General features: G+C 41.7%; 1 protein-coding gene across 1 annotated transcript in view; it reads left to right on the forward strand.

Annotated features, from left to right (window-relative positions):
* Positions 1-5,951: 5,951 nt before the first annotated feature.
* LOC104540797 (phosphatase and actin regulator 1) overlaps positions 5,952-26,071 on the forward strand; it is a gene marked incomplete at its 3' end in the record, with an annotated part of 59,411 nt that continues 39,291 nt past the window's right edge. Inside the window, exons 1-4 of the mRNA XM_010184684.1 lie at positions 5,952-6,074; positions 13,124-13,309; positions 14,293-14,499; positions 24,165-24,495. Of these exons, the coding sequence (XP_010182986.1) occupies positions 6,014-6,074; positions 13,124-13,309; positions 14,293-14,499; positions 24,165-24,495 (785 nt within the window). The remainder of the gene's footprint in view (positions 6,075-13,123; positions 13,310-14,292; positions 14,500-24,164; positions 24,496-26,071) is intronic.

The following is a 26,071-nucleotide window of genomic DNA, read 5'->3' on the forward strand; positions in this document are numbered from 1 at the left end:
TCTTTTCCTAGAAATGCAGCTTGTTTGATTTTTTGCAGCCCTTCTGTAAAAAAAAATTACAGTCAATCTGCTCTTGGATTAGATTTCTGATTTCTTTAATTCAGTTCTGTTAATTATGGTAGGGTTGTTCAGGTTTTATTTCTCTGCTTTTCCTTGTGTTTGCTGAATTTTGGTTGTATGCTGTGATTCTGGGTTTTGTTACTGTACTGTGATCTTCTTTGCTTAATGTGGTTTGCAGTATTTTGATTAGCTGCTGCAATTCTGTTTACAGATTTGACTTTGCATTTATTTATTCCTGAGTCTATCCTCTGGCAGTTTACATGTAGTAACGATGAGTATAAAACTAGAGTTTTCTTACGGCTGATTTCAGCTTCTTCCCAAGTTTTACTTTCTTTCACCATCAGCAAGGAAGAGATAATGCAATTTTTATCTGTAGTTACCAGGCATGGCAACTGTTATACCTCTTAAACTCTCATGGTTAGTAATGAAGGATTTAAGGTTTGCTCCTGAGTTCTCAAAGGAATGTGTCTATTTTTATTGTGTGATTTCAAAGGCTTGCCTGTCCCAAATTAATATTTACCATGCTTCTAACTGGAGATGGACTGGTGTCCTGAGTTGATCTGAATTTGACTGGAAGCAAGATGTCCTGGTATCATCTCCTCTGTGTTTCAAGTAGTCATAATCTAAAATAAATCCAGTTGTACTTACAAGAGTGGAAATAAAATAAAATTAATAGAGTCTGTTTTTTATTTTGGTTTATTTTTCCTATTGTTTTGTCTTAATTATAGATTAACAAATTTAGAGTATAGAAGGATCATTTCTTAGCCTAGTGTGCTGGCCATTGGCTGCCGTTAATGCTTTGCTGCTGATGGAGGAGGTGACAAGCGGTGCTCTTTCAACTTGTCTGTACCTTACTTTTTCACCTCTGTAATGATACTGGTTTGCTTCTAGAGTGCTTTGAGTTACTTCTGCAGTGTGACATCCGTGCTGGGTATTGTTCCTGTTTTATTAGTTTGTCTTGTAGCACATGCCACAGAAGTTTTCCTAACGATTCACGTACTAAAAGGGATTTATTTGGTCAACTACTGCAGCAGCACCTGTTTTTTAGAAGTATTTGTATTCTTTTGTTTAAAATCAAGCTTAACTTTTAATACCCACACATCTTTCCCCCACTGACATTAACTTATTTTATAATCTCAGAGGATGGGAGTGCTGGACTACAGTCAGAACAAGAAATGTCATGGGTGGACATCACAGACAGAAGGGGGCTCCTAATCCTTTCTGGGTAGCAATCTGTCTGAGTCAGATTTTGTAGATGACACAGTTACAGGAAAATCCAGGCTGAGATTAGAGGAACCCAAAATTTCTCTAAAGAACTTTAAATCTCAAAGATTCAGAAACCCGTTGGAATATTTTTTCTTCCCTCAGGCCTCAAGAAACTTAGGAGTATTTGAAGCCAAGCAAAATTCATATTTAGCACTGAGCAAAGCAAAACAGTTATTTCAACCAAGCTATGTTTTGGCATTGGTCAAACCGCAAGCTCACAGCAGTGATGCTGGGTGTCATGCCACAGCTATTGAAACAGTCCCAAAACTAATGGAGCTCTGTGTGAACTGACACATCTACATTTTCCTCAGCTCCATCTGCCACTTTCATCTACAGCAGCATTTCTTTTCTTAAAACTACCTTCTTCAGTCGATTCTGATTTCAGGAGTGGATTCAGCACTAATTTTATGCATCATTATCTCAGGTACTCACTTTTAGCTTCCTTTATGGTCAGTAAAGACTTAGAGGCACTTCCAAGGTGCCGTTCAGTGTGTTTCAGATGCTTACATTAGGCTGAGGTCAATTATGCCTGAGATTTGTTCTTAATATATAAGAAGGCAAACACAGAGGCAGAAGCCTACACTGTAAAATTTGTGTCAGATTAATTCTACTCCATTTGGCTATCAAGATTGTCTACATAGTTGGAAGAATTTCAGGATGACTTAAGATGTTTTGATATATGATCTGAAAATCAGATACATACGTCTGAAAATCCCTCCTTCCTCACAAGTCTAAAGGAAGTATTGATGGTTGTTTGTCTTAATGCTGTGCAAAGCAATTGGTTTACTTGTTTTTAATTATTTAGATCTGAATTATTAACAAAGCAAATTTCTGCCTGATGAATCCAAATTTGATTGATGCACCAGAAAGTTCCTGCTCTAAGCTCCATTCCTATAACAACCTTTGGTTCCTAAAGTCATCATGAAAATTATAGTGAATTTGAAAGGAAGAATGCATGCAAAGCAGCCCCCAGCACTTTTTAAGACAAAGGCCTAGGGCAACCTCAGAAAAAAACAGGGTTAAGATTCAACTGGCTGGCACAGACCGGGGTTTCGCTTGGGTCGTCAGATGAGAAGAAAGGGCAGGACTTGTTTATTCAGTCACTCCCTGGTTTAAGCAGCAACGTGACAAATTATGCAAAGCAAGCCAGTTTGTTCTCATATAGATGCAGGTTAGAAGAATTCATCTGAGATGTCCTGATCTTGGAGGGAAGGATGGGAGGGACAGAAATGTTACAAATCCAGACTACATAAACGCCTCTTTGGCTGGTTAATGGAGCAACAGCAGTGCTTGACACAGCAGCAGCAGAAAGCTTCACCTTCTCAGCTGGAGCAGCAGCCCACAATCACTGCCATCATGGAGCATGACGGCTTATTAAAGGGATAAAGACAAAAACTGTGCTTGATTTCCAGAACGGAGGGGCAGGAAACCCTCCTGACCCTGTCAAGGCTTTACTGGGTCTTAATGGGTCTGCCACAGAGAAAAGCTCTGCTTGAACAGCAGAGGGGTGCTGCTTCCAAGGGAAGAGTTCAAAAACACCAGCTCAGAAACATTAATAAAAATATTTCTCACTATTTCTTCATCAGAGCTCAAAAAAAACCAGTGTACTGCAGAGCACACTGGCAAAATCTGTATGCTTACACCATAAAATGCACATATGCTCATTTCTAAAAATTAGTAACTGAGAGTTTCTTGGAAAATGGATGAATTTGTTAATAAAACTGGTTTCTGGCATAAGTACACCCCATGAAGAGGGCTTAATGCTTATTTCTCATCTCCTGGAAGATTGTATAAATGAACAAAATGAGGTTAATCACCAAGGAAAATTGCTAATGAAGTAGTACATCTTTTGTTAAATATTAATTATATTTAATTTTTCTCCATCACAGAATTTACAAGGTTCTTATGAAGCAAAGATTAATTCAGAGGTTTTTATTTATCCTCTGCTGTGAATGGATCACTTCTCAGTGGAGAGTGAATGAATTTATTCTGTATCAGCTTTCTGCTTGAAAAGAAAATCCTTCCTAAAAGAACAGGCAATCTTTGCCAGAGAAATCCAGACCAAGTGAAACATTTCATTGTTCGGGCTGTTAGATCCTAATGAGTTCTGCATCCAAGCGCCTGTGGGTTTTTTTCCACTGGATCCAGCAGTAGTATAGCAGTTTATGCACTTAAATGTAGGAGACTTGTTTGAGAGGAAGATTTGTGTTAAAGGAAGGCAACTTGTTCCATAGTTTTAGTGTAACATCTGTTATTATCATTCAGTGCTGCTCGTAGCCCAGCATGCCCTTCCTCTAAATATCTTATTAATTAAACTGGCTTAGCAGGGAAATAATTAATACTTTAAGTCCTGTACCTACTTAGAAAGGATTTGGAAACTGCAAAAAATTGTTTTAGTCTGAGCTTCAAACTGGAAGATTTTTTTTTTGTTCTACCGCAAAAGCGGATTACAACTAAAAGGAAGTATCTGAAAAACCTATGCCTTCCAAAAATATATTCTGTCTTCAAAATTCTGTTGGACTGCAAAAACAGTCAGTGAATTCAAGAAATCTTGGTCAATACTTGAGTGTCTTGCCCAGCAATTGTTTTGGAAAAGACACTCCTGCACTTCTTCCAAATGTTCTGCTAGCCCTCTATAACAGTAAGTCCCCCAAAACCCTGAACTCCATTTCACAAAATTACTGTGTTTCTTACCACTACCTTAACGATGGGATGGGACTTCCTAGCCCTGAAGACAGTAGTAACGCTGCTACCTTGCACAGCCAGCTCTTGAACTTGCAGAAGGGTGAGATGGTGAACCTGGGTGGGTACCACTGAATTTGTATCTAAAATACGGATCTATTACTTAGCTATTTAAGGTAAAGTACAGAAATGGCAGTATTTACCCATATCTTTGTTTTTTGAGCAGTGCTGCTGTCTACATGCAGCAGACAGTTAGGGTTTTAACAGTTCTTTGCTGGGATAGAGCTTGGGAGTTAGCTGTAGCTTGTTTGGGCTTTTTTTTAGAGGGGATGAGGGCAGCTTTTCTTAAGGAGGAATGGAAAAAAGCTTTAAATACCGTAACAGAACAAGACCCCTTTAGTGCAGGGAAAAGGCGGGTTGGGGAGCAGTCTGCAACATGACTCCGCACTCTGATTGTCGGGTATTTCTTTTCAAAAGTACATTAAGAAACTTAGAAATCTAAGTTTCATTGAATGTCAGTGAGGTGCCTAAAGCACTTTTTCAACTGGGGTTAAGGCACTCTGAAAAATGCTGTGGCTGTTACGTTAACAGCCTCAAAAATAAAATTGCACCATATGTGTGGCTAATGGGTGTGTGGTCTGGTGCTTCAGCAAAGGGACCTTTAATTTTTACTGATGCTGAATTTCAGAGGGTGTGTTCAGGGAAAACCAGGGGTTTTATTAGCTACTGACTGCATCTATGGGCCATCTTTGTCCTGAATAATACACATTCAAAATTGATTTTAAAAATGGGGAAACATAAATTTATCCTGTGGAAAACAGCAAAGCAGAGGTGGCCTTAATCATACTGAGCTGTATGTGTCTGACAGCAAATAAGTTGCAATGAGTGCAGTGTGTCAGTATAAGTATAGCTAATTTGCCAAATATGCTGTGCCCCCGCGGGCACAGCCAGCATGCAGCAGTGGCAGAAAAGGTTACATCCCCGTGTTTTCAGGGATGGAGAGAGGGTTTCAGAGCCTCTTTTGCTTTAAATCTGCCTTGGGCAGACTGGAAATGCTAAGTCCTAGTTCATTTGTGTGCGCGTGCATCTGTGCTGGGTCTGATAGGGGAGCATATGGCAGAAACAATTTGCCCTTGACTGTGCCTCATTTTTGGCAGGCGCAGGCTTGTTTTCTCACAGAGCGCGCACAGTCGCAGCCGCTCCTGCACATCGCTTCTTGCGCCCTTTGCTTGCTGGCTTTCAGCTCTTTGCCTATATGCATGTCCTTTGTGGTGTTTTGGTTAATTGGACATTGTTTTAATTACTGCTCAGCTAAACAAACATGAAATTTCTATCTGTTGTTTTGCTGCCCCACTGACCACAGTCTCCAAGCAGGCAGGACTTGAGCTGTTCTCACCTGGTGTAAATTACAGTGGGTCTCACAGAGTTCCCCTCATTTACACCTTTTAGAGGGGAAAATGCACCTCCAAGGAGGAGAAGCCTCCATTAAACAGCTGGGGTTTTTGCTCTGTCCTAAACACCTTGCTCTGCTCTCACTGAAACAAGCCGTGGCTTCAGGGCAGCAGCGGTGCCAGTCCTCTTCTGTGGCCTGGGGCAGTTCATGGCCATGTCTTTTATTGGTGTGATCCTTCAGGTTGCCTCCCTTTTTACCTTTCCCTCTCTGGCTTCTGCACTAATTGCCTATTTTTCCCTTGCTGTCTCTGATTCTCCACAGCAATGCTTCGATCATGTGTCAAAATTAAGCAATGGGAGTGTAGGCATGCCTTCAAATCGGTCAGTCTATAGCCATTTCTGTCAATAACGACCTTGCTGCAGCAGCAGGCAGATTCTCTGGACTGCCAGTAGCCTTTATTTTGAGGTGCTTATTTGCCACTGACTTGAAGAAGAGAAAAAGCATTTTTAAATGCCTTAAAAGGCATAGAGCTTTTTAAAACAATCATTTCCCTTCTTTTCCATTTGTATTGACCCTTCTCCTTTGCTTACAGCCTTGGAAAGAAAAATATCAATGAGGCAAAGCAGAGAGGAGCTTATAAAACGAGGAGTGCTGAAAGAAATTTTTGATAAAGGTAAGTGTTCTTCTTTTCACAACATTTAATTGACATCCCATATGGTTTTATGGCCAGATATTACATTATATTATATATATCAGATATATATTATATATAATATATATCAGATATTACATTAAGAACTGGGAATGCAGTCCTGAATTGTAGGACTGCAGAATAAGATCTCTACACATCTCTTTTGACTTCACCATGGGCTTGCCCTCCCTATTGGATAAATATGATAGTTATATAGCAAGTAGAACTGAAAGCTAATCAGAAGTGTAAAACAGAAATATTAATCATGGCAGCGTGCAGGAGTCACTTGCTGCAAAACAGTGAGGCATCCAAACTGCGGGGAGATGGAGTGGGTCCACACCTGCCTGTGTGAGCATTGTCTGGTTGAGTCCCTCTGGGATTGGCTGTGGTGTAAAAGGGAAGCATTTAAAGGTTTTGGAAACTGGCAAGCACAGAACAGTGCCCATTCCCTTGAAACCGCCCAGAAGGCATAACAATAATTTTTTGTTCAGGATAATTAATTTGTTGACTTGATCATGTATTATTTATGCAATACACCATTTTTTTACAAACACCATTGTTCTACACTGGTAATGTTACGGATGTGTCAATCTTTAACCACAGCTTTTATTTGTTTTGCTGCTTCCTTCGTCAATAACTAAGGCAATGAATTCAGCAAATTATATAAAGACATGCTGAAGTTGCCTCTTAATTTGAATAGAACTTCTGCATGTGTTTTAAAGCCTCATTAATTCAAAGTCTAAAACTCTTTAATAATACTGGTATAAAACCTGCTAGAAGTCAAAAGAAGTTGAAAACTTTCACCAATATTCGAAGTAGAATCTACCTCATAACGTCTGGAGCATTTAAGTCCGGTACCTACTTTTTTAGTCCATCTTAATGGGAATTTAAAAATCTACTAATCAAAACTTGTTTATTTTTTTAAGTGAAAAAATAACATTGCAAAACCAAAGAAATATCCTACTTGTCATTAGATTCTACAGTTGTTACCTATTACATATTTTAGATGGTGCTTGTCCTTTAGATCTAACACTGTGCTCTCACTATGGCCTAATGCCTTGGAAGTCAACCTAGGTGCAACTTCAAGATAGAAAAAACTTCTGGCAAAAGGTTTGCCCTTCTTGCCCACTGCTTTGGGTTGTCCCCTTTTTGGAGTATGGCTCGGGTTGGATACACAGCCATGAGGCAGGCACCTCCGCAGCCAGCGAAGCGCGATCCAGGCTGTCACACCAAGTGTGTCAGAGGCGAGGGCCATAGCCAGAGGCCATAGCTCCCCATTCAGTGCCCCGATCAGCCTTCAGTCACCCTTCAGCCACACCTCTGTCCAGAGTGTGCCCTCCTTCATCCCTGCCTCACATCCCACACAGAGATGCTTACTGACCCATCCCTACACATACCTAAAGGCATTTTCTGGGGAAAATCTTTTCTGTGCAGCCTGGCCCTGCCTTCCACATTGCTACCAAAGTGTTGTGGCTTTCTCCATCATATAATGCTCTAGTTTGTAATCTTCTATATCATCTTGTGAAGCAGATGCTAAGCTGTCTGGACATCCTCATCTGAAAAAAAGGGAATTATAAGTAATTTTTCACTTTTTAGTATCAGAACAAGCTGCTACAAGACACATACTGCTTCATCCTATTTCCAGTGCAAAAAGCAGAGAGATCAAATTTTTTCACTGTTAGATGCCACTAGAAGGGAAACTGTTGGCCAGCTGGACTTCTCATCTAGTATCCTACATTATTTCCTGCTGGTTGCAAACACAGGAAGCTTCTTGAAAGAAAGAGGTAGGGCAGAGAAGAAAGTGGTAATACAGAACTATAGTAGCAGTGATCGATTAGCTTTGATGATACAAGAATATGAGTAAGGCAAGATTTGTGGAGCAAAGGCAATATTTCCTTCAGTGGTGTAATAATCTGAGAGTAATTCTAATAAAGGATATTATATCTCACTGCAAACCTAAAGCAGAAGTAAAATTTTCCTTGTAATTCCTGTTAGGTAATCTCTAATCCTTCAAGAAAACATGGCAGACTTTAGCACTTCATAGCAGAAAGCGTTATTTGATGATGGTAGCCCCTTCCATGCCATGAGGCATCTTGCACAGACAGTAGGTGTAGTGATAATGTTAAATCTCTTTGTCTCCCTTCCCTAAGAGGTGGACAAAGCAGACAGAATCAGTTCATGAGTGAGTAATTTTGCCTCTTTTTTCTTTCTTAAAAAAGTCCATACAAATCAAAGGAAGCTTAATATGGATTGACTGACCCAAGACCAGAATTTCTGGAGCTTGTAGTGTGCTTAGTATTGTTTTTATCATGTCTTCTATGTTGAAGAAAAACAGAATGAGGTAGTTTGTTTGCCTGCTGTTTAAAATGACATTCTGACCTGTTTGCTTCAGAATTTGCTGGCTTTTCGGAGGACTTTGTGTCATCGGCAGGTGAAAGTTAACAGAGCACAGTTAGTGACAGTGTTCACACATGGGAGAGTCACTGCAGTCCAGCTGCTATATTTGGGAAACAAGAAATGCTTTTATCACTTCAGTGGCTCCCACGCTTAAACTACACAAGTGAAACCACTCCAGACTGAACTGCAGAGAGCTCTTTTCTTGGCAAGGGTCAGACTCATGACCAAAGCAGTTTCTGTCATCTTCCATTTCCAGGGTTCTGTGTCTTCAGGCTTCTGAAAATGTAGGCAAAGGTGGTAATTTTTTAAAATACTGTGTGTTTTTGGAAAAATAGTAAGTTGAAGAAGTATCTGATGAGTCACCTGCTGTTCTAATAGTTTGTGGGCAGGCAATGCCAGGAGGTTAAAAATACAGCTTCCACCCGCAACACACAGCATACCACAGCATTTAGAAGGACTCATATTTTTGCTATACCATTGCTCCTACATGTAAATAGACAGCTTTGATTTTCACATGCAGGTGTAACCATCCCAAAAGCATCTGTCTTTAGAATTGCCCACTGTTCCACGGTGCCAGTCAAAGAATTAATTCTACTTGTAATATTTTGATACCTCTTCTTTTATCTGAACACAGACTAGATAGCCTGTAGAGAGAAATTTCTGAATTAGTGTGTACTGATTGTTTGCTTCAGAGGCAATGGTACAATAGTTCTTCAAGGAAGCATGGGCAGGCTTCATTTTTTATACTTTTGGTTTTTTATATTCTCTATCTAATCAAAATGATGATTTAGGCCTAAATTTCAGGTTACCTAAATCCTGACAGGATTTGGATGCGTTGCACTTAGGTGCTGAGGCAGATTTTGTGCTAAGTTTGAAGAAGTGGCTCTGGTAATGCAACAAGGAGGAAGGTGTGGCAGCCACCAGAGAGCAAATTGTACTGCAGTGAAATCAAATGTTGAAAGGTTTTCAGTTCCTCCAGAAACAGGGAGGACATCCGTGTGTCAACCTGTTTCAAACTCCGTGGGATCCCACAAAATTGGGGGTCTGCTTAGAGACTGAAGTCAAGGAGTATCCTAGCCACAGTGCTAAGGTAGCCACCAAGGCTAGGAAACAGCCTTAGGGACAGGTCTTGAACCCACACTCAGTTTTCTATCCCCTAGCCTATAAGGGCAACAGCAGAGAAGGACATGAATTTCTCTTTGCCCTTCCTAGCCTTTGTCATCAAGAATGCTTGCCTGGTCAGTCTTACTTGAGAGCAGGCAAGTACTGAAGGAGACAACCCGAAGTGGAAAATAACCCAGGATTTTGAACTCTCCTCATAATTTCAACTTCTGTAGGCATTTCTCTGTGGAAGAAGCTCAAGAGCATGGCACTTTTCAGATGTGCAGGAAGTTCCCTAGTCCAAGGAGTTCAGTGAAAAGACACAGTGAGAGAGTAGGCAGAGCTCCAACATAAAGAACTAAAGGACTGGTCTGTGTCAGTCAACGTGACGCGCTGCAGGCTGCTTCGCACCAGGCAGTTTTTAGAAAGTAACTGAAAGTGGGAATGGTAGGTGAGTTCAGGAGTACAAACCATGCTTAGGGGTCACGTGTTTTGAACATATCTTCTATGCATTTCTGGGCCTTCACCCCATGCTATTATTTTTACATGCTAAGGTGAATCAAAGTGTCTGGTTAGAGGCCTATACATCAGAGAGTTTCCTCTGAGGTCCTGTTTCTTCAGTGACTTGAGGTGTGCAGAGCCTCCTGATTAACAGAAGAGCAGCCTTCATGTGCTCCTGTTGCCGCTGAGGTCAAGCTACTTGTCTCAGGTCCCGTTCAGATTCACATTTCAGCCAGCATTATCAAAGCTCGCGCGTTTAGGGGAAGTCATTCTCCACTAAGTAGCAGCAGGCTCTGTGAAAACATAGCAAAGGATTTAGCAAGTGTGAGAACAAAAGATTACATATGTTATCACTGTGCAAAATTTACTTCAAACTCATAGCTGGCTCTTGAAGACTAATCGATTCATCCATGTATATGTAATAATTGCATTACCAGGATTCTTTTAATTTGTATGTCAGCTAACCAGAATAGCTTTTAGTACTTTAAAAATAGTAAGTAATCTGCCTTTTATATCTGGTTGTCAAGCATGTCTCTGATCCAGGATTAATCTAAGATATTCTTGACTCCACAAATTATTTTAGCTGCATCGTTGGATCTGTTTTCTGTACTTGAGCAGCTCATGTACCTCTTCTTTAAGCAAGATCTGAATTGGGGAGTATATTTCAGTCATGATTCTGTGTCATGTCTGATGATTTCATTCAAATCCAAGGACAAATTTTAGATTCTAAATGAAGATTAGAGACATTCAGAGGTAAGATTAAAAGAGGTTATGCTGTCAGGCAGAGAGCTGTCATGCATGTTATTATGACAAAAAAATAAAGTCAAAATTTTATCTCACATTTTACTTTTTTTGCAATCATAGACTTTCAACAGGTCATTTGAATGCTATCTTCTTAAATCATGTTGAATGTACCTTGAGAAGTGCAAAGTGCACTTAAGATAGTAAGATTTCAAGATGCTCAGCATGTTACAATAGGCATCCCACTTCATTAAAAATGTGTAGACATCCCTCCAAAAAATAAATGTTGCTGGCTTTATCATGCATACTTTTTGACTGCTCACAGTTACAGTCAAATTTAGTCCTGCCCTGAATTAATGAATATTGCTGGACACAATCACTGCCTTTCATTCAAGAAAGAGTTGCTTTGCATAAGAAACAGTTACACTAGGTAACTGAGACAACAGCAGCCCCTATCCCAAACACGTGTAAAGGTGTGTGTTTGTAGAAGGGAGACAGAGCAAGCACAGAATACATAGCATTTCTACCCAGACAGCTAAGTAGAAAAACATTCAGCTTAAATACTTGCTGAACTGTTGTTTGATTTTTGTTGCCTAGGGAAATAAATGTATTGGTACTGAATGACCACAGCGGTTAGAAGGCTGTGCTGAGAACAATTGGCCAAAACCTTCAGTTTTGATTAATGTTGACACCTTATAGCCAGCTCAGTTGATTGTTCTGAAAGCTGTGGGTTGCATTTCAGTCTTGTATGATGTGGCTGTGTACCGTAGTAAATCTCTAGGTCTTCAAGAAGCTGCCAACAAAAACAAGAAACTCAAGATCTTGGTATTTCTAATAACTCCAAAATAAGCAGGAGTCCATCTTCGCTTGCTGTAGAGAAGCTTTAAAAGGCAGAAACATTATTCTGAATGCTTATCAGCTAACATGCTTTCAGACTTGTTAATTGCTGTGTCCTGATGCTTAAGTGAGACTTAAATCTTTTTCTCTTTTCAGCATTGTTTTCCAAAGTGTTATGCACATCCTAGCACTGTGAAGAAGAAAAGTGCACTCATTTGAATGATGTACAGCTCTGCTTGGTACATTGAGCCATAACATGGCTAATCAGAGGTGCCCAAAAGTCAAGAACCAGATCCTGAAATCCCGAGTTTCACTTAAAAAAAAAAAAAAAGTTTAAATGCATAGTAAAATTAGGCTCCATTTATTTGCATACTGGTTTTTAGCCTTACAGGTCACATTCCAGTTATATTTTCAGGCTTCCAGTCATAACCATTGGGGCTGAACACTTTCCTTTGTAAAACGGTAATTGAGATATCCATGTAGTCATTGCCTCCAGGTACCAGAGTGCTGTGCATAACAAGTTCCAAGATAAAAATCATGCAGGTTGACACCACAGAGAATGATCTGATCCCTCACTTCTGTTCTTTAATATTTCTAATGTGAAGTGGCATTTGATAGGAAAGAAACTACCAGCTGCTGTTACAGAAATTTTCCTCAGAGAGAGGATATATTAATAACTTTAAAGACAGGCTTTCTAAATGGAATCTGCTATATCTCAGTATCAAGGCCTTATACCAGGCAGCTAGAAAAAATATTCTCTCCCTTACTTAAAAGCTTGATTCTAGGATCTGCAGTGTTTTTATTTGTGTGTAAAATAGGGACACACTTCTGTGATTTTGCTTGTGACCCTTACAGCATAAAAATTGATATAAGGGAAAAGAATAATTCTTTATATTATTGTTAAATTATTATAAATTACATACTGTGTATATTACTGTTCTTTAAGAAAGCTCCATAAATTCAGTTCCAACCCATTCTCATTCCTGACTTCTGAGCTTCAACAGAGACAGAGGCAAAACAGATTTTGTGCCCCTGGATGGGGCTGCATGTGGCCCTATGGATGGAAGATGGTCAGGAGCCATCCAGCTTAGAACATAGATCATAGTGACCATCCTGGGGTAAGCAAAGAATCAACACAGACTCTTGACAGATTTTTTCCAGATCTTAATAACCCCTTAAGGCAAGTGGAATGCTGTCAGACTTCTGTGAAACTTGTGGACAGAACATCACAGTCAGACATCTCCAAAAATTGCTCTGCACAAGTTATATTTTTGAGTTACAAACCATATTGTTTTGATCCTTATCCCTGTATCTTCCATATCCATACAAGATCTCAGTTCAGATTCATCATTTGCAAGCAAGCTAATGGAGATAGCAGATTTCATTTAAAATGCTTCCTGCATCTGATTTATGTGTTTTCTGTTGTCATTCTGCTTTTCTTCCACTATGAACAGATGGGGAACTTTCCATACCAAATGAAGAAGTAGCTTTGGAGAATGGGCAGCCTCTGGGCTCCGCACAAGTACTGAGTGCCAGCCAGGTATCCCTGCCAGCCCTCGCAGAACTAGAGTCAAGTCCAGCACCTGGAGAACCCTGCTCGTATGAGGTGCTCCCAACCGCAGACATCATGGATGGGACAGGTAACTTCTTGTTTGCATTATGATGTAGATACTCTAAGCTGTTTGAAACAAGTTTCTGACTTGAACATTTGGTGTCTAGCCTTGAGAAATCCTTGCTGAAGACCAAGGTCTCCTGATGGAGAAGGAAGTGACAGCATACAGATTGTCACTGGGTCCTCCATGAGAAATTTTGACTGACTTGGTGTAGAAGTAACCTCTACTTCTACACAAATAACCTGCACTCTGTCAACATTTAAGAGTAGATTTCTAACTCTCCAGATACGTCTCTGCTGTGCCAATGAATAGAGAGCCAACAACATTTTTAAACACTAAGGTACAACATCATTCCCTTTACTTACTGCGTGGTATTGGGTGACGTTCACACCACACATTCAATAGCTAACACAGCCAGGTGCCCTACCCTAGGTGAGCCTCCCTGTGCTTCTTCCCCAAGCCATGCAGAGAGATGGCAATGCTGCACACCTCGGTTAGCTTCTCTTCATCACTTAATGCTGAGAGTTTTGAATGGAAGCCAAGTGAGGAAAAGTGTCTGGTAGAAGTCTTCATCCATGATCTTGCACAGCTATGCAGCCTCTTTGAAATGGAGTAGGCCCCGCGAGGTGCTTTTACATTTATAGGATAAGTTTAGAGACCACCTGCTAACAGATCTGGTCCTGAGCAAACTGTGGTGACAGACTGTCTGAGATGTGACATTTTAAGGCTCTTGATTTGTGTTCAAGATGTGGGAATACGTCCCAGCCTGGCATAAGGGAGCTGGCTTCTGTCAGAGGTAATCGGAAATTTGGCTGTTGTGTAGATGTGTGTTACTCTTTCTCTTTTACTATCTTTCTCTCCTCCTTTCTATGTTATATAATGTTTGAGTGAAATCTATTAGTCGTTCTTAATCTGCATTGCTGCGCTGCTTTTCTTGTCTTACTACGGCTGTATCCGCTGCTGCTTTGCTCGTAACGTTGTTGCGTCTGTGATGTGGTTGTGTCCTCCAGTGTCTGAAGAGAGCCCCACATCCAATGAATCCGGCGTCCTCCTGTCCCAAGATCCTACAGCTAAGCCAGTCCTGCTACTTCCCCCCAAAAAATCTACCGCTTTCCCTGGAGACCATGAGGACACCCCAGTGAAACAGTTGTCCCTCCTCAAACAGCCCCCTGCCCTGCCTCCTAAACCTATTGCCAGGATTGCCAGCCACTTAACTGGTAAGTAGGTGTTCCTGGACCCTCAGCACCACCGTTTCCCTTATAGGAAAAACCTGCCCTTTCAGCAAGGTGCTCCATGTTCTTCCTCCTGTAATGTTGTTTGCACATGTTGTTGTGTGTACTGGTAATGTATCTGTGTTGTACCTAGGGCAGGGATCACGAAGCGTCTTCAGATTATACCTTCATCAAGGTTGTTTCAGGTCACTTCCCCTCTCACCTGTAATTACCGCTGCTGCTGCTTTCCTCACTCTTACTCATCAAGACTTACCATCACCACAAAAATTGCAGGATGTGCTTTGATGGGAAAGGAAGTATCAGGAAAATACTAGGATACTAATCTCTAAATGCCTTTCATGATAAAAGAGGTGAGGGCTGAGGGAAGAGGGAAAGTCTTGCTTTCTCCTTTTGCCCTTTGTTGCTTCTCCCCTCAACTGTCATCTGGGCAGGCCTCCCCCACCACACATCCTATATCTTTCTGTATGTTTCTCTTTTACGTGATCCCCTGATCCTTACACAGGCCATTCTGTCCCATGGCTTCTTGCCATTTTGCTTCCCTGCTCACGCTGTCTGCCTACGTGCTCGCCCTTCCCACCCCTGCTCCCACTAGGTGAGTCCTGATGATGATCGGGCAGGTGAGTCCTGATGATGATCGGGCAGGTCCAGTTCCCAGTGACCATGATTTTGGTGTCCTGCAGTTTATGCTTTAATCTCTCACTGCATGGCAGCTAGCAACACTAGACAATACAGGCTCCTTTTTTGTGTCCAGTATGTTTTTACAAGTGTCCAAGCTCTTTGGGATTCAAAGCTCTAGATACATGCAAAAGATGATTGGTGGGTCTTACCCACCCTGTCTCCTCTCTCCAATATCTCATTTCGGTCACCGAAGCAAAGGATGGCTACATTTACACAGACCAAAAAAAGATCCCCTAAATGCTTGCCTATGCCTTCTGAACAGTCTGCTCATAATTGCAGCTGTTTCCCGGGAGGCAGCACCTCAAAGTCCTAAGTTCAAGACGAGGTGTGGTGCGTAGAGCTCTGTAATGGGGCAGCAACCAGTCTTCTCATTGGGTTGCTTTTCTTGTGTTAATGCTGCCCTGATCTTTTCAAGGCCGATGTGAGAAATGCTCGGCCCACGTTAATAGCTTCTAGATGTTATTTTTTTCCCTGACAGTTAATACTCATTTTATTTGGGTTAAGTTATATATCAGGAAAGAGCTCATTAGGAAAGAGCACGTTCTAGTTTTCTCTTGTATCTCTACGTAGTCTCTTCATGTTTCTGTTCGGATGTCCACACATTTTTGTTCTGTATGGTTTTGTTCATTTTATGTGGAATCTCTTTAGTTTCTTACCTGCCAAAACCTGCACATAAAGGTTGGCATTTTGCCTTGTACTACAAACTGAATGGGCAGTTCTGCAGCCTGGAAAGCCAGGCAGCAGTATTAATGGCTTCAGGTGAGGACAAAACCAGCTTCCTATGATCTCCCATAACACTCTGTCCCAATTATAAGAAGCTGCTCAGAAATGAGGTCAACACAGAGGAAATTAAAAAGTATGAATAGCATAGGAAAAAATTCAGGTACTAAATGTCCTTCCTTCATAAGCCGCCTTTTTGTAAGAGAAAGCAGGACAATCAAAGGATGAGGGCTTCTGGTGGGTTTTTTATAGCTGGAAATTTTGTGTGAAGTAGACTCAGGCTCAAGCTATCAGCAAGAATCAATTGCTTGATGGTGATGACTTTCCAATGAAACAAAACTGTGACTTCTCCTACTTTGTGGTGGCCTTTAGTGATCTCTCATCCAGTCCTAAATAAACTCTTGTATGTGCATATAGACAGAGTTTTGTATGTGTACATACAGAACCCTCAGAAGAAAGGAACAGTGATTCAGACTTAGTCGTAGCACCTTAATTTAGTTGACAGTTATTCCTAGTAGAACTGAAAGCCTCATTTATACATATCTTATAAATAATAGTATGAGACTTATTCTTAAGGATCCATTTAGTTTGGTGGTCTAAAGGATATATGTGTTGTTCAGTGCCTTGTGTTCTCCACTGGTAATTATTTTAGCCATGTATAATCTTCAGAAATGAGCAATCAATCCTAATGAAGCACCCTCGTCAGTGAGAAGCAGTATTAATTCTATTCTTTTACTAATTACTCCAGAGACATCCTCAGCTTGTGTGTGAGAAAACAAGTAAAATCTGAATTCTGGCATTTGAGGTGAAGACTTTTCTTTTCTTGTTGCATACCCATTTTCCTACTGAAGATTTTGTGAGAAGGTTGAAGGACAAATTAAGACATACTAGGCATGGCTAATGGAGAGTGACAGTGGTTTAATGGTCTGGTAGCTGTGTTCAAGAAGACTGGGAAGGGAGATGTGATCTTGTTAAGGTATTCAGGTACACATCTGAAAATGCAGAAATGCTGCTTCTGTCTTAAGAGATATATATGTGTATGCGTACACATATATATATCTACTTAATAGAAACACATTTTATACAAACATGTATTATGAAATCACTACAGGCATGGTTGGCAGCCAAAAAACAAAAGTATTTTAAATACAAAACTTAAGGAAAGAACAGCTTCCTTTGAGTCTGACCACCTTTTTTCTGTGAACTTACCCTTCAATAAAGGCATGAAGACTGACTTTCAGTGTTTGGCAAAGGACTTAATGCAGGTTTTAGAAATGGAAAAGAAACATTCATCACCTCTGAAAGCATTTGTGAACAATCTCAAACATCTGTCTGCCTGTGCCAAGACAAAGATAGGCCTTTCCCCTGATAAGAAACACACATAGAAGAGCAGGCCTAAAATAAACATGTAAGAGCACATTTAATTTTGGGGAGAATGAAAAGGAAAAATCCATTTTAAAGGTGTCAGGAAGAGGGAGTTGCCTTTAGCAAATATAAATCACACAGCCTTGGCATGCCTGTTCTCAGGGCTGAGGAACTGTGGGGATGTAGCAGCGCAGGAATGGGGACAGATCCAAGAGCAGGCTGCAGACCAGCCACTGGGAGTGGTGCCACCACCACTGCAGAAGGTGCTCTGTGCTTTGCCTCACACCATCTCCTGTGCTTTTGGTGGTGCTGCCTCCACAGGGAATGTCCCAGTCACAGCCCCAGAAGACAGGCAACCCTAGAAGAAAAATATGATCCTTAACTTATTTGATACGCTTGTTTCACTGCTCTGCATTTCCTGTTGGCCAGTTACCTCCTGGCAAGCCTTCTGCTGGTTTTCAGATGATATTGTTATTAGTCAACCTTCATGGACATTCATGTTAATTCTCCAATATTCACATGCAGTACATAGACATTTAGGACAACACTTGCAGCCCTCTTACTTCATTGAAAATGCAGGAGGAACCAAAATAATCACCTGGAACCAAATTTAATTGTACTGCTGGGGTAAAATCCCCAGGTTATCATAAAACCTCTAATGGCCAGAAGTGACAAGAAGACTGGTCATATCTGATTTCATAGACAACGTACCCCAGTGATGTAAAGTTCCTTTTGATCTAGGTTCATTAAGCTCTTACTTTGCACAAGCATAGATGTTTTCTGAAATCAATTTGATATTTTCCATTCACACACTTGAATCATCAGTGACCCGTAAGGTCCTCTAAAACATCAGAGAACAAAATATGGAGGCAATGGACAATTCTCTTTTCCCTGTGTGCATGAGGGAGAGGCAGCAGAGCAAAAGCAGCTGTCCTTCACCAGCACCCCCAGCCTCTCATGGGAAACTGGACCCTGATGCAGTTGCTATCTCCATACTTCCTCTACCTGCCACTAGCTGGAGGGGAGCACCTAGCACATATAGGCAGCAGGAAATGTCATCTTTGAAGCCCTTTTCAAGGCTATGCACAGAAATTCATGCAGAGCTGTACTTTTCAAAGTTTAAGTTAAGCACTCTTTGTGTTCTCCAAATTCAACTTGAACCTTGGATGCATACATGGTGCAGAAGAACAGCAAAGAATTTCAGTCTCAAATCTTCCCCAAAGCCATGGCTGCAGTTCTTGCTGTAGTCAGCAAGAGATGGAATGGTAAAGCTTTGAGAAGTTTTTAACTCGTCTTTATGAATATGCTCCAAAAACTCATTGAAGTAAGAAAAGAGACTCCTGCTATTAAAGCACAAGTGATTCCCAGAGGGAAGACCTGAAAAAGTAAAAGCTACTTGTCCAAATGGTTCCAGCAAGTATCAGGCACATCACCTCATTTCCACCATGGAGCATCCTCAACAGGCCATGTTGGTTTTTGCACTTTTTTTTTGCACATTACAGAATAAATTACTTGGAGTGGATTTGAAGAGTAACTCTGGGTTGTATTACTTGTAGTTGCATATAGTACAGCAAATGTCATAGTATAAGATAATGCAGGTGGGAAGAGACCTCAGCAAGTGTGTCTCAGGTCCAGCTATGGGATCAAACCAGGTTGCTCAGGGCTTTGTCTAGTCGGGTCTTGAAAACCTCAAAGGATGCCAGCTACAAAACCTGTCTGGGCAAACTTGTTCCGCTGATCGGCTCTTCTCTTGTGGAAAAACACTTTCCTTATAGTCCAGTCTTGACTGGACTTTTTGTTTCAGTTTTTGTCTCTCCTCCTCCCACCATGCACCACTGTGAAAAGCCTGGCTCCAGCTTATTGATAACCTTCTCATGGGTATTGATAACCTTCTCATGGGTACTGGAGGGCTGCTGTTAGGTGTCCTCTGCCCCACAAGCTATCTTTTCTCCAAGCTGAACAAGCGCCGATCTCTCAGCCTCCCCTCACAGGTCAGGTGCTCCAGCCCTCGACCATCATAGTGGCCCTCTGCTCAAATTATTCCAGGTTTTTTATGTCTTTCCTGAGGGGCCCAAAGCTTGACACAGTAATCTCTGTAGAGTCCAAGGAGTGCTAAACAGAAAGGGAATAATCCCTTGATCTCCTGGCAGTGCTTCTACTCCTAAAACCCAGGAGGCTGTTGGCCACCTTTGCTGTCAGACTACAGTGCTGGCTTCTGTTTGGCATCACAAGGAGTCAAGAAAGAGCTTTTCTCCCACTGGCAGGATAGCAAACACAGCCAGCTCTGCCACAGCCCAGGATTCCCAGGCATGCCCTCTTACTGCATGCAGTAGTTGTGCTGGGGTAGAATTTGAGGATTTTAATGAGCTTTTCTAGAAGCCCTGCTGGAGCAACATTTGCTGCCATACATCCAGAACTTCCTAGCACCCTATCTGCAAGACCTGTGTCTGCAACATGCGTCAACCAACTCTCAGTCACATTCAGTGCCTGGAAGCATCAGACTTGTACTTGTGTCGTCATTTAGGCAGTTGTCCTATCACCCGATGACTCCTCCCCACCCAGGAAGGGGAATCATGAAAAGGAAAGGAGACCTGTGGGTTGAAATAGAGACAGATTTAATAAAAGAATAGTAATTTTAAAAAACAGTATTAATAACAATATTAATATAAAGTACACAAAGTTACACTCAGCCATTATAGTGGTCACAAAAAGCTGGGAAGTAGGCCTTGGGAGCAGAACAACAGGTGAGACCCTCCAGAGATGGAGACCATTGAGGAAAAGAGGGCTGTCGGCAGCAAACTCCCCAGTTTATAGTGAGTGTGACATTTATGATACGGAATACCTCTGTTGGCCAGCTTGTGTCAGCTGCCCTGGCTTTGGCCTCTCCCCAGCTTCTGCATCTGACTAACTCGAAACTGCTGAAGACCTTAACCACTGCATGCCAGTGTTGGCTGAAAACAAACAAACTCTCTTATCAACTTTGTTTGCATGAATGCAAGTACTGTAGTCTTTGCAGAAATACAGCTTTCCTGAATAGAAATCTGATTCTATGATTCTGTCCCAGTGAAACCAGGACAACTTGGTGTACAGCTCCAGTGAACCACAGACACATCAGAAGAACCATATATGAGCAAACCTGCTGTGCAGTGAATAAAACTGTGCTTATTTGTCTCCTGAAAACCCAAAAGGAAATGCAGCAACTGTAGGTGTTAGCAAAATGATCTATATGGAGGGGCTAAGGACTGACCTGTTTGTCATAGGTCTGATGTACAGCAAATATTGTGGCATCCACAACTGTCTTTCAAGTAATTTATTGACAACAGCAATGGGAAGGTTTCTGTGTACATCTCTTTCATCAATCCTGGCACAGCTATTACTTAACTATGCACAGTTCTGAATGGTCACAACCCTGCTGGGAATCAGCGTCTTGCAAAATTGCTCATTATTCCCTTGAGCATGAAGAACCTCAGCCAAAAGAGATTAATCAGACTTGCACACCTGGCTTCACGCAGTTTGCTTCTCTTCTGTCATGAGTGCTTTGTGCAATGATTTAAGACTCTGGTAGTGTTTCACTGAGAAGACACTTACCACAGATTGCTTCTTCATATGTCACCTGTACAGCTTCTTATTCATGTACAGATGGCCACGTCTTATGGATATTCCATGCTGGAGACAATAACTGTTTCCACTCCTAGTTCATACATTACATACATTGTGAAATTAAAACAAACAGAGGAAAGAACTGTAAAACGTAGTCGTCTCTCTTACACACGAGTTGTTCTCTCCTTTACTCCTGATGATGGTAGTGCAGTTTCCAACAGCGTGCCTGAAGCCCATGGATTTAAGCAAGGCCCCGTTTGTTCAGCAAACTCACTGATCTGACCACACAGTAAAACTTGCAGTACAGGATCTCCAATGGTGATGTCAGTGAGGATGTACTAATACATTTCTGAGCAAATGGCTCAAACTCTTCTCCCATTGCAGTCATTCTCCTTTTAGCCTCTTTTTAGACAAGTAGAATTCTCCCAAAGGTGAAGGGCAGGCAAGTAGATGTAATGCCTTTGATTCATTTTCAAATCTGTATTTAGGTATTAGGGCCATATTCAGACAGGCTCAAGAACTTGGGTGAAACACAGTCAGTCTGAATAAAACCTTACATTAAAAATAATGGACCAGATTTTTGGCAGGTATCCAGCGGACTCACCCAGGACTGATACCAGTGAAAACATTTTGATGAGAATGATTTCTGTAAACTTAAGTGGAAACTAAAGGTCCATACCTTTGTAATGAAGAGTGGAAACCACAGTATGTACATCTAATTCACGATGGAATGTGTGGTTACTCAGGATAATTAAGCTAGACTTGTTCTCTGGTGCAACTCCAAAGCTGCAGTGCCTGTGCCAGAACTCTAGGAGATGAAAGCTTGCATGAGAAAGGAAATTTTCACTATATTTTAGAAGAAAGCTGGAAGGATTCCTGTTTGCTTTATACCTGAAACGTTTGGCATGTTATATTCACTTCCAATATACAACATTGCTTTAATTTTCAGGACCACAGAAGGCAGCAAACTCAGTTGATACTTACAGTTATTCTTTTGTTAGAAGCAAGAAATGCCTGCAGTTGAAATCTCTTTGAATTCACTATTAAGGACGACTCCCCTGCATCACACACAGGGTGGTGGGGTGCCCAGTCACAGGCACCGTCAAATGAAGACTTAAACTGAAATACAGCAGAAAAGGATCTAAAACCAACAATCAAACCTGCATTTTTCAAAACGGAAGTGTAGATCTCAGTGTAGTCTTTGTAATTCAGGACCAGCTCTAGAAGTGAAATTGCCTGGAGCACAAATGTATGAAAACACTTTGTTACTACAAATCCCATAGGAGCCTTATTCTTAGTGCTTTATACAATTTACTCTTTACTCTTCCTGTTATTTACCTTTTACTGAAGAGGTGTGTTCTTTTATGCAGGATACAAAGAGGAAATATATACCGATAACATGCACATAAGAAAAACATGGTAACTTAGAGACTTTCCCGTGCTTGAACAGAAAATCCTGAGTGTCCTTTTTTTTCTACTGCACAGAAGGCAATCTGCTTCAAAAGTGAGGGCAGTGCCCTGTGGTTTGGCAATCCCATGAGTTAGACTTCAGCCTTGGTGGAGCCATCAGAAGAATTTTTGCCTTCAAAAGACAACGTGTCAAGCAGATATGATATTGCATTGAAAGCCAAAAGACGTGGGTTCTACTCTCCCACTGCAGCGTGGAAAGACCACCTTCACTCCATGACGCCTTTTCATCTTTGCACTCCATTTGCCTCTCCTATGTCTTTAGCCCATAAACCCTTTGAAGAAAGGGAAAATTTACTGTCACTATGTTTTTCCTAGAATGACGAAAACACTGGTATCAAGTGGATACTGTGGATGCAGTGCAGCTACAATTAGCACTAAAATGTTTAATGTCGTGGAGCTTGGCTCCATGTATGGTCTTTTTCCACATTGCTGTCCTTAATAATTTCCAAGTAGTGTTAGTGCTTGGAAGTCCTAGTATCAACCTTGTGTACTCTGGCTAGTAGATGTGGCTACTAGTACAGACAATACCCACAATAGGCCAGCAGGGAGTAGTGAATAAAGGGATCAAGGGGAAGGATAGTTAATACTAAAAAGAACCATTTGGAAAAGGACTTCAGAAACCTAACATCACTCAAGAGGGTGATGGTCTTTGAAACCTGCAGAGCAACATTTTTCTCCCAAGCTTTCTCAGGTCAAAAGAAGATTCTAGCCCTTCAGTTCCTTTACCAAGTAAGATCATGCAAGCCTGACCCGCAGTGCTGCATTGCAGAGCCAAATGACTTTGGTATTCCAGGCTACAGAAGGGCTAGCCTTCCTCCTAAACACAAACTCACAGTTGAAGCTTACAGCATAGATATTTGCTCTCAGTTTTGCTCGTAGTATGCATTGTGAGTATTTCCCAAACCTGTATTGGGATCTGCAAGCCCTCCCATTACTTTTTCTCTCTTCTGAAAACATTTCACAGTGCAACTCCAAAAATCTCCATCCTGCAGCTGAGTCCTGGCAGAGAGGTTTGCTTGTGGACCTCTCATTGCTTTCACATGGAAGTCAGGGGAGTCTTTGGCTGGCAGGTCAACTATGTGATTCAGTGAACATGCCTAGAGTTAAAAAGGTTAAAATTTAGTGCATGAGTCCAGAGAAAAGTGCCTGCCAAGTCTTCTGTAAAAGAATACATTAATGCTAACAATCTTCTGCCCTTTATCATTTTCTCCTCCTGTACCCTTCATTTTTCCAGACCACTCCTGTTTAGTATTCAAACCCTATTTCTTTTCTCTCTTCCCTTGTAATGTAATTTTTAACACCAGATGTTTTGCACATTGCAAAGCTGTAAGAAATGTGACTTTTAGTAATTGCACTGCAGTGGCTGTGAAGGAGCAGGAGTCCCTCAGCTTTTGCTCCAGCAGCGATGGTGGTGAGTCATCCTGTAACTTCAGACACCGAATTGCTCTTCCCCTGTTTGCGTGCCTGTTGAGTGGGAGATGCTGTGCTTACCTCACAGGGCTGTTTTGGAGCATTAGGGCTTTAAAGCATTGCAGTGTGCCGCAAGCCTTGTTAAGCATTGCTTAATGTGTTTATTAAGGGGCATGCACAGCCCTGGGATGTTTTTTGTAAGACTTGGAAGTGCTGCAAAACAACAGTATTTTTTCTGCAGACCGTGCTGAGCACACGCTATGCAGAGTTGTCTGTCACAGCAGGGAAGGGGTGCACGCTCCCATGTTGACTAGCAACTTAAATGCCTGCTTACTGAGGCAGATATGCTGATCTCCATCTTGCTGACATGAAAATTAACACCAGGGCCTCTCTTTCTTCTGTTTTAGATCCTGGCGCTCCTGTGAAACTGCCTTGTATGCCAGTTAAACTGTCACCTCCACTACCTCCAAAGAAAGTCATGATTTGCATGCCTTTAGGGGGGCCAGACCTCTCTCTCTCATCTTATTCCACACAGAAGAGCTCCCAGCAGCCTCTGACCCAGCACCATCACACTGTCCTGCCATCCCAGTTAGCAGCCCACCAGCACCAGCTCCAGTACGGCAGCCACAGCCCGCACCTGCCTTCTGGGTCCAGCACATTGCCCATTCACCCTTCAGGGTGCCGGATGATAGAGGAACTGAACAAAACGCTAGCCATGACCATGCAAAGGCTAGAAAGGTAATGGATCAACTTTTAAAACTGCCTATTTATGTGCACTGCTTCCTGCTAACCTCAGTTTCAGTATCAACACTTGAGTTTTGTTGATAGTATTTGAATGAGACCTCTCCTCTTGGAGTCTAATGACTTCAGGGCAGTCATTGCTGAAGAAACAGAAATGGAGAAAGGGCCTTTCCAGGCTTGTTTGATAAGCTTGTGGCAGAAAGGAGAAAAAACTCCACATTTCTGGAACCCTGGTGTCCTGTTCAAGGAGCTAGATAATACAGCTAGTGGAGAAGATGTTAATAGGACATGCCTAGCTTGCAATATATAATGCAAAGTATAGAACTCCAAGGCTCTGGTTATGTGGAGAATTGACAAAAAAAAAAAAAGGAGAGGAACTGTAAGATTCAGAAAAGAGCAATAAAAACCGAATGTGCCACTCATCCCGGACATCTGATTACTGTTACCAGATAGCTTGAAACAACCTATGGGGACTTCCTGCAAGTCACTTAGAGGGGCTTTAATATACTTCTTCAATTAATTTAAATTAAATTATATGTGTGATCTTAAAATAAGTATTTAACCCATTCCACAGCAGCTACCTTCTTAGCCATTTGCATCTGGACTAAAGTTGTACATTTGGCCAGAAAAGCCTTACTCACCTTGGGGCTGTTTTCTATTTCTGTCACTTGTGGGCATCTCTGAACTCTGCTTCAAATAGTCTGAGTAAGTGAAGCATGCTGTATAAATGCAGGCTGTCCTCACAGACTGCAAGATCAGCAAGCCTCAGAAAATTTATTTTGTCTTGCAGAGGAAAATTGAGCAAGTCCCAGAATAGGGAAGGTAGCCCAAAAAATGACATGCTCTGTTTAATACCAAGGGTGGCTTTGTAGCCAGCTTGTTCTAGGAGCATCAGATCATCCTTAGGTGATCTTGGGAAGCTAAAATATTTGGTCTAACAGACAAAATGCCTAATGATTTTTCCCAATACCTCTTTATGATAATATTACCTTACTATAGTGCGTAGTTTAAAGGCATTCGATTAGGGATGGCAGATTCTCCTTACTGCATGAACAACAGTCTGGGAACCAGAGGCTGTCCCGCACTACCAACTTAGTTTAGTACCAGGGCAGCGAGACCTCTGTGGTTATATTGGGGGTGAAGAGGAGGCTGGTGTTTCTGCAGCATGGTGGAGTTCTCTGCTGGGAAAAAAATGCTAGGGCTGTGAGGGAGATTCCTATTCCCACCAGTAAAAGGGTGGTAGTTGTAGGATTGGGAAGACCATCCACATTCAGCCCAGTGACTACCCACTTACCTCTCACACTGCCGGCGGGGCTGGTCAGATGCGTCTGCAGCACCCCAAAGCTTGGTGCACCAAGCACGGAGGGTAGCTGGTGTCTCCCAAAGGCTCCCTTGGGGCTGCACTGCCCACATTGTCCCCAGCATAGGTCAGATGTCCTGCTGTCTGGATCACACTGTGTGCAGAAGGCTCTTCGTTAGCCTGAGCCCCATGACATCTCTCAGAGTATGACTTCACTGTGGCATCTGTTGCCCCATAGCATTGAATGCTCCAATTTCTAAGTATCCATCATGT

The sequence above is a fragment of the Mesitornis unicolor genome, unplaced genomic scaffold, assembly GCF_000695765.1.
Source record: "Mesitornis unicolor isolate BGI_N332 unplaced genomic scaffold, ASM69576v1 scaffold16955, whole genome shotgun sequence".
NCBI classification, from domain to species: Eukaryota; Metazoa; Chordata; class Aves; order Mesitornithiformes; family Mesitornithidae; genus Mesitornis; species Mesitornis unicolor.